The sequence below is a fragment of the Simochromis diagramma genome, unplaced genomic scaffold (assembly GCF_900408965.1).
Source record: "Simochromis diagramma unplaced genomic scaffold, fSimDia1.1 OVJJ01000565.1, whole genome shotgun sequence".
Lineage (NCBI taxonomy): Eukaryota > Metazoa > Chordata > Actinopteri > Cichliformes > Cichlidae > Simochromis > Simochromis diagramma.
The window spans coordinates 3,133,601-3,149,495 of NW_024387304.1; the positions used below are offsets into that span (position 1 = coordinate 3,133,601).

Consider the following 15,895-nt stretch of genomic DNA (forward strand, 5'->3'; position numbering starts at 1 on the left):
TGCACATGGACCAACTGGGTATTCCCAGAACCCTTGTTAGAACTAGGTTTTATTGGCCGCTGAAGAAAGAGTCCTCTTGAAAAGCAGCTGCTCTGATAAACATTAAACTTCTCAACCATTAGAACTTGTCCATATGAACTTTCTCAATCTAGAACCAGACAGCAGTAACCCAAAGAACATCCTTGTAATGACAGACCATTTCACTAAATATGCAGTTACCATTTCTAGACCCAACCAGAAAGTTAAGACTGTTTTTTGGGGGATAACTTTATTGTCCACTATGGTGCCACATAGTGATCAAGGGCCTGATTTCGAATTCACACTCACAGTATACACAAAATCTCAGGTCAACTTCAGAGAAAAGTTGCAATCTAGCTTCTTGAAATGCACAAAAAGCAGCAGATAAAAAAAGGCCCATTTGACGGAAGGGTAACATCTTAGTGAGAAATGTACGTTTACATGGCAAACACAAATTAGTGAGAAACTGAGATCCATGTTGTAAATGGTAAATGGCCTGTATTTGTATAGCGCTTTACTTAGTCCCTATGGACCCCAAAGCGCTTTACACTACATTCAGTCATTCACCCATTCACACACTGGTGATGGCAAGCTACATTGTAACCACAGCTGCCCTGGGGCGCACTGACAGAGGCGAGGCTGCCCGACACTGGCACCACCGGGCCCTCTGACCACCACCAGTAGGCAACAGGTGAAGTGTCTTGGCCAAGGACACAACGACCGCAACTGTCCGAGCCGGGGCTCGAACCGGCAACCTTACGATTACAAGACGAATTGCCAACTCTTGAGCCACGATCACCCACTCCAGTAGTTAAACCTGCTGGAGACCTCCCTGTCACTATGTCACCCACACGTGACATACTGATCTCCTGCTTCCCTATGGTTTTCCAGCTGTCAATCACTAGTTTTTATATAAATAACCAATGTGAATAAAGGGTTTCCAAAATCAGGGTAAGTTATTGTTTCAATGATTACGACAGCCCAGTAGAAATAGAGAACCATATTTTATTTGATTTTGTTTTCCTTAATATTGTTATTATATTATAATGTTATATAATATTATTATATAATAAGAAGAATAACACCTTTGGATTACAAGATAATTTATTAATTTGTGTATTGTCTAAGTTGACAATTTCTTGGTTTAAACAGTTTTATTGGAATGAGGGAGGAGACTTCACCTGCTCCTTCCTAGCACTCATGGTCAGCCAGAGCAGGTAGAAAATGTAACGCATGCAACACGAGAACTGAGAATTAAGTTCGCAAAAGAAGGAGAAAGAAAACCAAGCATTTTGTATCTCTAAAAGTATGCATTGTGAGCAGGACGGCAGCCAGGAGCAGGGTTCCAGGAGCCTGAGTTAGTGCGTGAGCGGTACCGGCTAGATATAGTCGGGCTTACGTCAATGCATGGCTTGGGCTCTGAAACCAGTCTTCTGGAGAGGGACTGGACTCTCAGTCTGGAGTTGCCCCTGGTGAGAGGCGGTGGGCTGGGGTGGGTATCTGGGTATCCCCTTGGCTTGCTGCCTGTATATTGAGGTTTCTCCCAGTGGATGAGAAGGTTTTTTTTCCCTGTGCCTCTGGGTCGGGGAGTCCCTGGATGGGGAATTGGATGGTGCTCTACCTGGGGACTCTGCTGTCCTACTGGGAGACTTCAAACCTCACGTGGGCAATGACAGCGAGACCTGGAGGGGAATGATTGGGAGGAACGGCCTTCCGGATCTGAACCCGAGCAGTGTATTGTTTTTGGACATAGCAAACACCATGTTCAAACATAAGAGTGTCCATAAGTGCACGTGTGGCATCAGGACGCTCTGGGCTGCAGGTCGATGGTCGATTTTTTAATAGTATCACCAGACCTGCAGCCATATGTTCTGGCCACTTGGGTAAAGAGAGGGGCTGAGCTGTCAAGTGATCATCACCTGGTGGTGAGTTGGATCAGGCGGCAGGGGAGGATGCTGGAGAGACCTGGCACACCTAAACGTATAGTGAGGGAATGCTGGGAATGCCTAGCAGAGGCCCCAGTCCGTGAGATCTTCAATGCACACTTCTGGTAGAGCTTCAACAGCATTCTGAGGGAGACTGGGGACACTGAGTCCAAATAGACCATGTTCAGCACCTCCATTGCCGAAGCTGCTGCAACTACCTTGCGGCTGCAAGGTAGTTGGTGCCTGTCGTGGTGGTAACCCCCATACCAAATGATGGACACCAGAGGTGAGGGGAGCAACCAAGCTGAAGAAGGAGTCCTGTCGGGCTTGGTTAGCCTGTGGGACTCCGGAGGCAGCTGATAGGTACCAACAGGCAAAGTAGAATGCAGTGCGGGCAGTGGCTGAAGAAAAAACTCAGGTGTGGAAGGAGTTCAGAGAGGCCATGGAAAAAGACTTTTGGACTGACAGATTCTGGCAAACCGTCAGGCAACTCAGGAGGGGAAAGCAGTGCTCTATTGTACTGTGCATAGTGCCAGTGGAGCGCTTCAACTGAGAAAATGTCAGGCGGTGGAAGGAATACCTTAAGGACTTCCTTAATCCCATTGGCACATCTTACGTGGAGGAAGCAGAGTCTGGGGATAAGGGGATGATTTCTGGGAGTCAGGTCATTCGGTCCTTATACAACCGTTCCAAGAGCTTGGTCCGCATAGCCAGCAATAAGTCGGACTCATTCCTGGTGGGTGATGGGCTCCACCAGCCCTGGCCTTTGTCACCAATTCTGTTCAGAATTTTTATGGACAGAATTTCTAGGCACAGCCAAGTGGCGGCAGGCTTTCACTTGGGTGGTCTCAGAATCTCATCTGTTCTTCGCGGATGATGTGGTTCTGCTGGCTTCGTCGAGTCGAATGACCTCCATCTCACTTTGGAATGGTTCGCAGCCAAGGTGGTAATGAGAATCAGCACATCCAAATCTGAGGCCATGGTCCTAAGCCAAAAAACGGTGGAGTGCCCACTCGGGCCAAGAGACGAGTTCTTGCCCCAAGTGGAAGAGTTTAAGTATCTCGGGGTCTTGTTCATGAGTGACGGGAGAGGGAGTGGGAGATCGACAGATGGATTGGTGCTGGGGCTGCAGTGATGCGGACACTGTACCGGTCTGTTGTGGTGACGAGAGAGCTGAGTGTGCAAGCGAAGCTCTCAATTTACCAGTCGATCTACGCCCCTACTCTCACCTGTGGTCACGAACTGTGGGTAGTGACCGAAAGAACGAGAGGCAGAAATGGGCTTCCTCCAAAGGGTGGCTGGCTTCTCTACTTGGGCTGCTGCCTCCGCGACCTGGCCCCGGATAAGTGGAAGAAGATGGTTGGATGGATGGAAGTTTTGAAACTCCCTGGAGTTGGAAACTGGATTTCTTAATTGGACTAGGAGGTGGCAAGCTGCCAAGAACTCACTCTTTCCATCTATCAGAGAAGAAACCCACCAATTCCTTCTCCTCCTTAATTGGCCTAGGAGGTGGTAAGCTGCCAAGAACCCACTCTTTCCATCTAACAGAGAAGAAACCCACCAATTCCTTCTCCTCCATCAGTGGAATGCTCTAATATAGCAGAACTAACACAGCCCACATACTGTTACTGACTATTACTATTGGATGCACCCATGAAGAAACAACTGAATTGAGATCATTTATATATGATGTCGCTCCACGGGACAAGACTCAGCAGTCCATCTGCACTTAAAGGACAAAGGTCACTCTTTCGAGGATGCCAATGTTCACATTTTGGACAGAGAGCACAGATGGTTTGAAAGAGGAGGGAAAGAAGCCATTTATGTCCACTGTGAGCGACCATCTTTGAACAGAGGCGGTGGATTACAACACCAATTGTTTGCCATCTATAATCCAGTTTTGAGATCCCTTCCCAGACGCCTTAACGCCCACTCACATCTGACCTCAGGAAATCACATGATAGGGTGGGGCCAGGTTTCACAATGAGCTCACCCGAAACCCTGGCTGATTGTGACCCACACCCATTTTCACACCTTGGCTCATGTGATTAGGTAGAGAATCATCAGGGGGTCCTTTTGTCCCTCTTTGGGGGGGAACTCCCACTGGGTTTAAATCTGGGACTCTCCACCATTTGGCCCTTAGAACTGAAGAAGCTTCTCGGATGAGAGGTGAACGTCTTCAAGCAACTCAAAGAAGTCCAGACGCTTTTCTTTCCAAGCTCCTTATGCTGGGCTTACACTGTGCGATTTTTTCAGTCGCGCGATTCAGCTCCTGCTCAAACTGCACGATTGACTCGCAGGGGTTAGAAGTTCATAGGTCACGATGCAGGGTCTCACACTATACGGCCCGATGCTCTGATGCGACCTGAGTGCTCACACTGTGCGTCCATAAAATGAAGGTTATAACAGAAATTCTGTCGCTCACTCTCCCTCTCTGTCTTTCACTCACACAGACACGCACACTGCCATCATCAACTTTGCTAAATTGCTAATGAAAAACATTGATCAGGCAGCTGTGATTGAGCAGCAATGTAAATCCAACTATTTTCACGGTTGTTGTGGTCGTGATAATTTTGTGAGGCCACATCGAAAAGGCTCGGATGAGCTTTCCAAAGTTCTACAAGTTGTACCTCCATCGCTTGTGTCCAGATCACACGCTGCACTGCCGTGCTGCGCCGTCTTTTTCGCTGACATTTGTGTTTGCGCGTGCGCAGTGTGACAAACTGCGGTGACACCCTCACGACGGTCGCGAGGATTTCAAACAGGTTTGAAATCCTCCCGACCAAGCGATTGATGATCGGGAGCTGGTCGTGAGGTGTTAATCGCGTCTCGTTACCCCACGTATACTACACGATGCACGACGCACGATGAAGGCCAAAATCGGGCCGATCGCCAAAACGGTCGCACGACTCAAAAATCGGCTCAAAATGGGCCAAAAATCGCACAGTGTAAGCCCAGCATTAGACAACTGAATTGAGACTTGACTACAGCTTGGAGAACCAAACAGCGATGCAGCACTGACTAACCCCTTCTTAGTTGTCAGACTAAAGAAGTATTGACTGCAATGAAATTTGTAATTAAACTCTAAAATCTAATGTAAGACAAAGAACTTCTAAAAGTCTGTAATGAGATAATCTGTTAAGAGCTTCCAAGCTACTAATATCTTCCAGAAGGCACAGACCTGCTGCTATGCCTTAGGTCAACTGATAAACAAACATGTGAGACAAATTTTACTTGATACTTTAAAATCAAAAGAGTAGCAGATTCAACAAAAATTTATATTGTGTTAGATGACAAAACTCTTCAAAATGAGACTGAATTCAATGAGAAGGCCTATATAGCACAGCAAAAAGTCTAAGACAAGGAAGGAGAGGAAGTCTGATCTATTTGTTGTGCACCAGAAACATCTGCACATTATAGTGTCCAACCCATCAAAAAATAGCCAGAAAATTCAGATTTTTGGAACTGAGATGTTTATTAACACTTATAACAAGATCCCCAAAACTTTTTGCTCTATCATGTTATGTATGATACATTTTTATTATATATTTATAATATATTTTTTGTATCGCATTTGATTGTTTTTAGCAACTTTTTGTTAACAACAATGTTAATTTTAGGCAAAAAAAATGTATTTTTCCATAACATTTTGAAATTATGGCAAGTATTGATCATGTTGATGAGATAGAGGTCTCAGAAACCCATGTATCAAAATATGATACGAAGGACGTAATAGGGCTAAACTGCTAATAGAGGGATCGATATCAGACACACAAAAAGAATGTAGACAAGTAGGTGAAAAAATTGTCTGACAGACAGCTCACTCAAGCAGAGGGAGGCATCTTTACAAAAACCTTGAAGCTTTCTGTCATGCTGAGAAAATGTTTGCTACTCAAAATCATCACAGCCACAGAATGAGAAATTGGAAACAACATTGCAGATGTTGTTGCAGAAGTGTGACAACAACAGATGAATGTTTTAGCCTGTCTCAGCAATGCAAAGCACCCAGCATCCAATATTACCATCAAGGAGAGCATCAAGGAGTGGAAGACACTTATGCACCACAGTAAAAAACAAAACAAACAACAACATCATTGCTTACTTATTTTTTTCTGAGCCATTCAGGGGTGGATTGGTGTGTTTCTCGTCATATTCCTACTGCATAATCCAAGTGTGCTTGACCTTCAGGGCTCAAACTGATGGCTGGACACTCTCCGTCAGGATTTTCTGGTAGAGAGCAGAATTCATTTATATATGATGTCGTGTATAATGTTATATATGAATACCGGTCAATAGTTTTAGAAAACCCCAATTTTTCCAGTTTTTTATTGAAAATAATGCAGTTTGATGTCTCATTGCACTCTGAAATGACAGTATAGTACAAATAAGAAATTGGAGTTAGAAAAGAAATCATAGAATCAATATATAGACCTAAACTTATTGTATTCTAAACTTTTGACTCATGCAAGTAGCCACCTTTGGCAGATAAAACAGCTGAACACCTCTTTTCCTATCTTTTGCAGAAGTTCCCATAAATGTGTTGCCCTTGGTTACTTTGCTTTCACTCTGCTGTCCAGTTCATCCAAAACAGCTCGATGGGGTTTAAGTCTGGAGACTGTGCTGGACACTCCATGTTTTCAAGCTTACCATCTTGTTCTTTTTTCCTGAGGTAGTTCTGGCAAAGCTTTTACGCATGGCTCTTTGCCTTATTCTGATGCAATCCTAGCAATGGCTTCCTTGCTGCAACTCGTTCTGTCACACCTGCACCTCGAAACCTTCTCTTCACATTTGAAACTGAGACTTGCTTACTATGACCACTATTAAGCTGTGCTTGAAGCTGTTGTCCTGTGAGCCACCTATCACACAACTGTTAATGTTCAGAAACTTGTCCTCTGAGTCAGTTGTGGCTTTGGGTCTGCCAGACCTCTTCCTGTCAGAGGTTGCCCTCAGTACTCACTGACGCCTTGACTTTCTTTGCAAACTCTGGCAGTTCATCGATTACCTTTGTACCATTTCATGCTCTTCATTGGACTTTTGAATTGCAATGAATAACTAGAAAAAATGGTGTGTTCTAAAACTTTTGAATGGTAGTGTGTACACATATAAATATATGTATATGTGTATATAAAAAAAACACCCAGCACGCCCCTGCGGGCGGTTTTACCCTTCAAGCTCGGGTCCTCTACCAGAGGCCTGGGAGCTTGAGGGTCCTGCGCAGTATCTTAGCTGTTCCCAGGACTGCGCTCTTCTGGACAGAGATCTCCGATGTTATTCCCGGGATCTGCTGGAGCCACTCGCCTAGCTTGGGAGTCACCGCACCTAGTGCTCCGATTACCACGGGGACCACCGTTACCTTCACCCTCCACATCCTCGCGAGCTCTTCTCTGAGTCCTTGGTATTTCTCCAGCTTCTCGTGTTCCTTCTTCCTGATATTGCTGTCATTTGGAACCGCTACATCGATCACTACGGCCGTCTTCTTCTGTTTGTCTACCACCACTATGGTTGGTTAGCCACCACCATTTTGTCCGTCTGTATCTGGAAGTCCCACAGGATCTTAGCTCGGTCATTCTCCACCACCCTTGGGGGCATCTCCCATTTTGACCTCGGGACTTCCATGTTATACTCGGCACAGATGTTCCTGTACACTATGCCGGCCACTTGGTTATGGTGTTCCATGTATGCCCTGCCTGCTAGCATCTTGCACCCTGCTGTTATGTGCTGGATTGTCTCTGGGGCATCTTTACACAGCCTGCACCTGGGGTCTTGCCTGGTGTGATACCCCAGCCTCTATGGATCTTGTACTCAGAGCTTGTTCTTGTGCTGCCATGATTAGTGCCTGTGTGCTGTCTTTCAGTCCTAGCTTTGTCCAGCCACTGGTAGGATTTCTGGATATCAGCCACCTCCTCTATCTGCCGGTGGTACATACCGTGCAGGGGCCTGTCCTTCCATGATGGTTATATTTATATATATTATATATATATATACACAAAATTCCCTTCTTGCCCCTGCAGGTGGTCTTTATCCTTCAATATGGGTCCCCTACCAGAGGCCTGGGATCTTGAGGGTCCCGTGCAGTAACTTAGCTGTTCCTAGGACTGCACTCAAATGTACAGAGATCCCGGATGTTGTCCATGGATTCTGCTGGAGCCACTCGCCTACCTTAAGAGTCAGTATACGGAGAACTCCGATTACCACTGGGACTACTGTTATCTTCACCCTCTACATCAGAGGTCTCAAACTCAAATGAGCTGTGGGCCGCTGCTGGCACTGTCATTTCATTGGAGGGCCACTTTAGTGTTCAAGTTGTACACAAAAAACAAACAAACAAACAAACAAACAAGAAAACACCCAGAGGGGTTATGGGGAGGGGGTTATGGCGTCCACCTGAACGGCAGCAAGACTTCGAGCTCCGACCTTAACATCCTTTAAGTACGCCTAAACAGCGGTTAAAAGTCAACCTTTTAGTGGCTTCCTCTCCGACCTAAGCTTCTGCTCTGATCTAAACAGCTAGGATGCCGACTAAACATAGGTTTAAATCTAAAACAGCCGGAAAGGATGGATCAGACGACGATGCTAGCAACGAACTTGAAACCGAGAAGATGGAAGGAGCTTGTGCTAGCGCCCAACAGACCGAGACGAGTGTTTTGGCCGCAATTCCGTCGCTGAAAATACACTTCACTGCTCAACTGCAAGAAGTTATAACATCAAACCAAGAAATAAAAGACGCAATTGGAGTGTTTTCAGAGAGGCTTACCTCAGCAGAAACTCGCATTAGCAAAGTTGAAGACGACGTCTCTTCCCTCACAAGTAAAGAGGCTTCCCTTCAAAAGAAACTTCAGGAACTCCTGCTAAAAGTGGACGACCTCGAAAATAGAAGCCGGAGATCCAATCCGAGACTCGTCGGATTACCCGAGAATACTGAACAAGGAGAAATCACAATATTTTCCCATCCCAAAACGTCAAGTAGCCAGGTACGTACCTGGCTACTTGACGTTTTGGGACGTCAAATGGCCCACCCTGTGTGATCATCATGAAGTTCTTGAATTATCAAGACAAGTTGAGGGTGATGAGAGCGGCACGTCTGAAGGGAAAAATAACGCACAACGGACATCACGTGATGTTTTTCCCTGACCTGTCGACGGAGGTCCAAAAACAGCAGAAAAAATACAACCAGGTAAAACAACAACTCCGTGAAATGCACATAAATTTCGGACTGATCTTTCCAGCAAAAATGAGGATTTTCCACCACGGCAACAGGCTCCTCTTCCACACACCAGCGGAGGTGGAAGATTTCATACGAAGAGTCCGGCAACAAAACGAGGGATAAATTCACGCCCACTCCAAAACACTATCATATCTAAAATGTGTAATTCTGATGAACAATTTCAGCTCGGACTTACAGTGGCTTTGGTGTACTGGTATGATATAGATGGCCTTAGATATGTTATGTTTAAATCTTTTCATTCATTTACATTATGTGGCCACTTCTTCAGTTAATACGGTCGGATCTAAGTTTGAAGCTTCAAATCAATACTAGGACGCTTTATCAGCTCCTTTTCGTGGATCTGATGCATAACCAAGCTGCAATGACTTTGGGGAGGGAAGTTTTGAGATCTACACTGATGGGAGGTCTCTGGGTTGTTTTGTTTTTTTGTTTATAAGAGTTTGTCTTTAAAGTGCAGTGCTCTTGAAATAATAATTTGTGAGTTCCGACAGGGGAGACGAGATGTAGTCAGGTTCAGGTTACTAAGGGCACAAACTGTATGAGTAGTTATTCAAATATTGAACTAATTTCCTGGAATGTAAGAGGCCTTAGGAAATGTATTAAACTGAAAAGAGTAATGGATAGAATTAAACAATATCACCCAAAGATAGTCTTTATTCAAGAAACACACTTACTTGCGAGTGAAATTGCCCGGATAAGGAGGAGATGGCCAGGTCAGGTTTTCTCTAGCCACTTCTCAACACATGCTAGAGGAGTGGCAACACTCATTCATAAATCAGTGCCCATGTGTATTAAAAAAAACATCTTGGACCCTGCAGGGAGATTCATCATCCTACAATGCTCCGTGCTGAACCAAGACTTAATTTTAGTTAATTAGACAACTCCAGCTTTTATAACAATCTATTCCTCTCTATTGCAGCCCTCCACGGTGAGATAATTGTTGGGGGGGACTTTAATTGTACCCTAGAGCCTAAGCTTGATAGATCATCAGGTTTAGACTCTTCCCATCCAAAATCTAGACAAGCCATACAACACTTTATGTCTGAATTGAACCTTAAAGATATATGGAGATTAAAAAATCCAACAGGGAGAGAATACTCCTGTTATTCAGCCAGTCATAATAGCCGCAGTCGCATAGATTATTTTCTTATTTCAAACTCTCTTATCCCCAGAATTAACAGCTGTTCATACAAAAGTGTGCTTATATCTGACCACTCATTAACCACGCTTAACTTTTCAGTTACAATAGCTTTTAGACGTAATCCTATTTAGCGTTTAAAACCACACTGGGTGCATAGTAAAAATTCTTGGAATATGTAGGCAAAAATATTGATGACTATTTTTACTTTAATAAATCCGAAACTACAGCCTCAGTAAGATGGGAAGCCTTTAAGGTTTTTATACGTGGGCAGATGATAAGCTACACCAAAAACAAAGCAAATAAAAATTATACTGAGATGTTGGACCTCGAAGGTCAAATAAAAGAAGTGGAACTTGAGATAAACCTAAATGACTCTAAAGAAAAACAACAAAAACTTTTAAGATTAAGAGTAAAATATGATAAATTAACTACTGAGAAAGCCTCAGCGGGACTATTTAGACTGAGACAGACCTACTATGACCAAGGGGAGAAGGCAGGAAAACTTTTGGCATGGCGCATAAAAACGCTACTGAACGAACAAACAATAAATGAAATTAGAACTGCAGACGAAAACACCACAGATCCTCACAGAATAAATGAACTCTTTGAACTCTACTACTCACAACTATATACCTCAACAGGAGATGCGACTCAAGAGTCACTAGAATCCTTCTTTGACTCAATAAGCACCCCTTCACTCTCTGAAGAAGCTCGATGTGAATTAGACTCTCAGTTATGTATGAGTGAACTGTCGATTGCAATTGATAAATTAAAAATGTGAAAAACTCCCAGCCCAGATGGAATCCCACTAGACCTTTTCAAAATATTTAAAGACAAATTAGTACGCCCTCTGTACGACATGCTAACGGAAAGTTAAGATTTAAAAGAGCTTCCCCCCTCCTTGCGTAATGCACTCATAACGGTATTCCCTAAGCCTGGGAAACCGCCCTACAAAATGTGAATCTTATAGACCAATCTCATTAATAAACTCTGAAGCCAAGATAATAAGTAAAGTACTGGCAAACAGACTTGAACGATACCTTCATCTTCTCGCTGATACTGACCAGAATGGTTTTGTAAAAGGCCGGCAAGCGCAGCATGGTATTTGCAGAGTACTGAATGTACTTTACTCAAATTCAGAACATCCAGACATGGCTCTGCTCTCCTTGGACGCAGAAAAAGCTTTCGATAGGGTCGAACATAACTATCTCTATAAGGTACTGTCTCAATTTGGCTTTGGCAGTTACTTCATGACCTGGGTCAAAATATTATATAATAAACCTATAGCCTCAGTTAGAACTAACAACATCATATCTAGACCATTCTATCTAGGTAGAGGTACACGTCAAGGCTGCCCCCTTTCGCCTCTTCTTTTCGTCCTAGCAATTGAACCATTGGTTATTGCGATAAGGAGCAATCAAAATATCTCTGGCATTAGAACAAATAATATTGAGTCCAAAATTGGATTATTTGCGGACGACATTATTTTAATGCTGTCCAAATTAAAGAGCTCAATTCCCCAGCTACTCAAAACAATTAACTCCTTTGGCAATATTTCCGGTTATAAAATTAATGAATCCAAGTCGGCCATCCTCTTCTTTAAACATTCTGAAAGAATTAAACCACCTATTCAAACAATGTTTCAAGTTGCCAGAGACAGTCTTACCAATCTAGGTATAAAAATCACTTCAAAAATTAATGATTTGGTACATGCAAATTACTCTCCTACAATCAACTCTGTTGTTGACTTAATCAATAGATGGTCTATGCTGCCAATCTCTCTGATTGGACGCGGAAATATTCTCAAGATGAACGTTCTTCCAAAATTTCTATATCTCTTCCAAGTCATTCCTCTCAGCCCTCCAGATGACTTCTTCACAAAGGCAAAAACAATATTCATTAAATTCATTTGGAATAATAGACGAGCCAGACTGCGCCTTTCGCTACTATATCTCCCATATGACAGGGGAGGTCGGTGTGTTCCAAACCTCAAACGGTACTACTGGGCTGCCCAGCTTTCTGCGGCCTCATGCTGGTTTTCAACGACAACCTTACCCTGGGTAACTTTAGAAAGGACAAGCACTACCCCCTTACCGCTCAGCACTTACCTGTACTCCGCAAAGTATAAAGATCTGATAAAAGATACATCAAACCTCTTTGTTAAAAATACCATCCGTGTCTGGTTCGACGCACTCAAGTTTAAAGATGAAACGCCAGCACTATCCCAATTCTCACCTATCTGGGGCAATAGGGCCTTTAAATCCGGTTGGAAAGATTTGGGCTTTAAAATGTGGGCCGTCAGAGACCTGTGCAAAGTTGCAGACCTATTTGACAAGGACACCCTACTATGTTTTAATGGCTTGACACAGAAATTTGGTATTCCAACCAAACATTTTTTCAAATTTCTTCAAATCGGAAGCTTCATTTCAAAAACTCAAAAATCCCTAACATTGCCCACTCTAAACTCATTAGAGGACATAGCAATAAACCATCAGCTGAAGAAGGGTTTAATATCCCGTTTTTACAGCAACCTCAGAGATGGTTCTCAAACATCCTCAGAAAAAGAAAGACTCGCATGCTGTCAAGACTTAAAGTGTAGAATAACTACAGAGGAATGGAAAAAAGCCTGCTTGAAAGCCCAAACACAATCCATAAACACCCAATTTAAACTAATCCAGTATTAAATGGCTAATGAGAACATATATCACCCCAACATTATTAAACAAATTTGACCCCAAAACTCAGGACATATGTGTTAAATGTGGGGAAAAAGGCACACTGATGCATTGCCTGTGGGAATCCTCAGAAATCCAAAAGTTTTGGAAAGAAGTTTTAGATGTAATTGCGCATATTACAAGTGTCAAGCTGAATCTATGTCCTAAACTATGCATCCTAGGAATTTTCCCCGCTGAAATCCAGCTGAGCAAAGTTAACCAAAAAAACACAACTTCTGCCTGTTACAGGCGAAATATAGCATAGCCAAATCATGGAGATCCATTAGTAGACCACACTTGAGAACTTGGTTGTCGACACTGTCAAAATCCCTCGCTTTGGAAAAACTTACGTCTATGATAAAGGGTAAACATGCTTCCTTTAAAAAAAATGTGGGGAAATTTTTTGTTATTTTTGGAAAGTGAGGAGATGATCGATAGTGATCAGAAATGACTATATCCATTTAACCTGTATGGGAGAAGTAGTGTTGCAGCTGTTAAAGAGAACCTGGGGGGCCTGCGAGTGCTGGACTGTTCAATAGAAGGACAGGAGAAGAGATGTGAAATTAAATGGACTGGAACTGAAGAGGACACAGCTTATTGTTGCAACCGTTAGGTCGGATGCCTCTCTAACTAACTTGACACCCTTGGACTAAACTTTAGCCCGAAGCACTGGAATAATGCACTTAAACCTAATGTCTCACTGTGTTATACCTGTTTTTTTCTGGAGCACTGTCTGTTCCCCTTGTTTTTTCGGGGGGGGGGGGTTGTTGTTGTTTTTTTTGTTGTTGTTTTTTTTTGTTTTTTTTGTTTTTTTTGGGGGGGGGGTTTGTTTTGTTTTGCTTTGTTTTATTTTACTTATCTAAATATATCTATAGATATATAGATATATCTATAGATATATATATATATATATTAGGGGTGCAACGATACACAAAATTCACGGTTCGGTTCGGTTCGATACTTTGGTGTCACGGTTCGATATTTTTTCGATACAAAAAAATGTTCATGCATTTTTAATTTGTCATTTATTAAAATTATAAATATATATTTTAACTCAAAAGTACAGTTTTTAAATTTAACCCTAACCCTTGTGCGTGTTTTTTATTTTGACAGCGAATGCACACCTGCGGACCACTTATGTGCAGCCCTGGTTATTTAGCTCATCATATTGCAGCCACAGAAATTCTTTTGTCCATGAAACCATAAAGCTGCACTTTCTTTTTGCCTTATAGTCTGATTTGTCATAACTTCTCCGTTTTGTGGTAAGCTTTTCTTTGGCTGTCACTTCTTCACCCTGACCTGTCTTATTTGGCTCAGCAGAACTGAAATGCTTTTACACGCTCACTCACATAAGCTCAGCGATTCTCTGCGCGATCAACCTCTCACATGTTTAAGCTTGCTGCGGGAGATTTCACTTGTCATGTTTGCATAGTAAGCTAACGATTAATAAGACGATGTCAGAGGAATTGGTGCACAAATTATCATCACTCACAGATCAGTGCTGTCGCTCTCTATACACAGTTTGCACGATTGCAAAGTGAAAGCAAAAAAACAAGCGCAAATTCAAACGCGACTTCAATATGTCACATATTGACAGTGGCTCACCGATGCCAATGACATAATTACCCAGCTACATTTCTGAAAGAATGCAAAAGCATTGACATATATTTTTCCTTCCTACAATAGCCCGACGGGCAGGGAAGAGATAGATTTTGGTAGCCCGACTGAAAAAATTACTAGCTCCGGGACGTCGGGCTAGCGATATTGCAAGCCCTGTATCTGATTGAGGAATCACTCATCTTTGGAAAAGAGAGTTTATTACAGAGAAATGGCTCTTTCCAAAATAAAAGCTATACTATCCGCTTCTTCTGGGCTATATTCTCAGCAGCATAAGGAGAATCATGTGCTAACAGCTGTCTAAATGGCTCGGCTAAAGTTAGTAGCATGCTTGCTTTTTTTTGTCTGCTTCCACTTGTCTTTGCACTAGGATGATGTCAGCGTAAATGTGCAGTAATATTCGTTGTGTTCCCACTAGTGCTTTCAGGTTAATCTCGTTGAAATGACCTTAACGCCACAACACGGCAAATCTCCGTTAACGAGCTACCGCCGATCGCTCTGTGCATGGGGCTAGACGGCAAACACGTTAACGAGCTAACTGCGCTAACACACTAGTTCACACCAATGTAATTGAGCATTGCATGGCACATCCAACATACTGTTTTACTTTAGTCCATGACTCGCTTACCTTCAGGGTCATACGTCACATGAAAACCAAAATAATTCCAAACGCCAGATCTGAATGTTGCAAGGAGAGCTTAACTTCTGTCTTGCTAGCTTGCCCTGCGCTCTTCCTTCTGACTATGCTGTCTGTGTTGAGCGCTCAGTGGATCTGCGCTCGACAGTGCAGCCTAGGCGGAGTAGTCGAACACAGATTCACTGAGCGCTCAACACAGACAGCATCGTCAGAAGGAAAATTGATAAAATAAATTACAAATGTTGTATTGTTCGATACATATGCGTACCGAACCGAAAGCACTGTATCGAACGGTTCAATATCGATACGAATATCGTTGCACCCCTAATATATAGATATATTTTGTTTTTTTCAGTAATACTATCTGAATGATCTACATGGGAAAGTATGTATAACTATATCTATGTGTTTCCCCAACACTGTTCATACACGATGTACATACATTAGTATTATACACTCAATTTTTTTTTTATTAATTTCCTCCTGTATTTTATTTGAACTCTCTCTTCCTGTTGGTTAAAATGTTGTTGGAAAAGCAATAAATAAATCTTTGAGAAAAAAATAAAACACCCACAAATATTTCCGAAAATTTTGTGTTTTTTTTTTATTTTTTATTTC

The 15,895-nt window shown here is 42.8% G+C and overlaps 1 protein-coding gene across 2 annotated transcripts in view; it reads right to left on the bottom strand.

Annotated features, from left to right (window-relative positions):
• The window catches only part of LOC120716733 (potassium voltage-gated channel subfamily H member 1), a 101,484-nt gene that overhangs the window by 14,882 nt on the left and 70,707 nt on the right, over positions 1 to 15,895 (bottom strand). The window contains exon 10 of one of the 2 annotated variants that reach the window (XM_040004337.1): positions 6,046 to 6,170. The exons of the other annotated variant lie outside the window; for it this stretch is intronic. Coding sequence (XP_039860271.1) covers positions 6,091 to 6,170 — 80 coding nt within the window. The 3' untranslated portion in view covers positions 6,046 to 6,090. The remainder of the gene's footprint in view (positions 1 to 6,045; positions 6,171 to 15,895) is intronic. 2 annotated transcript variants of the gene reach the window in all.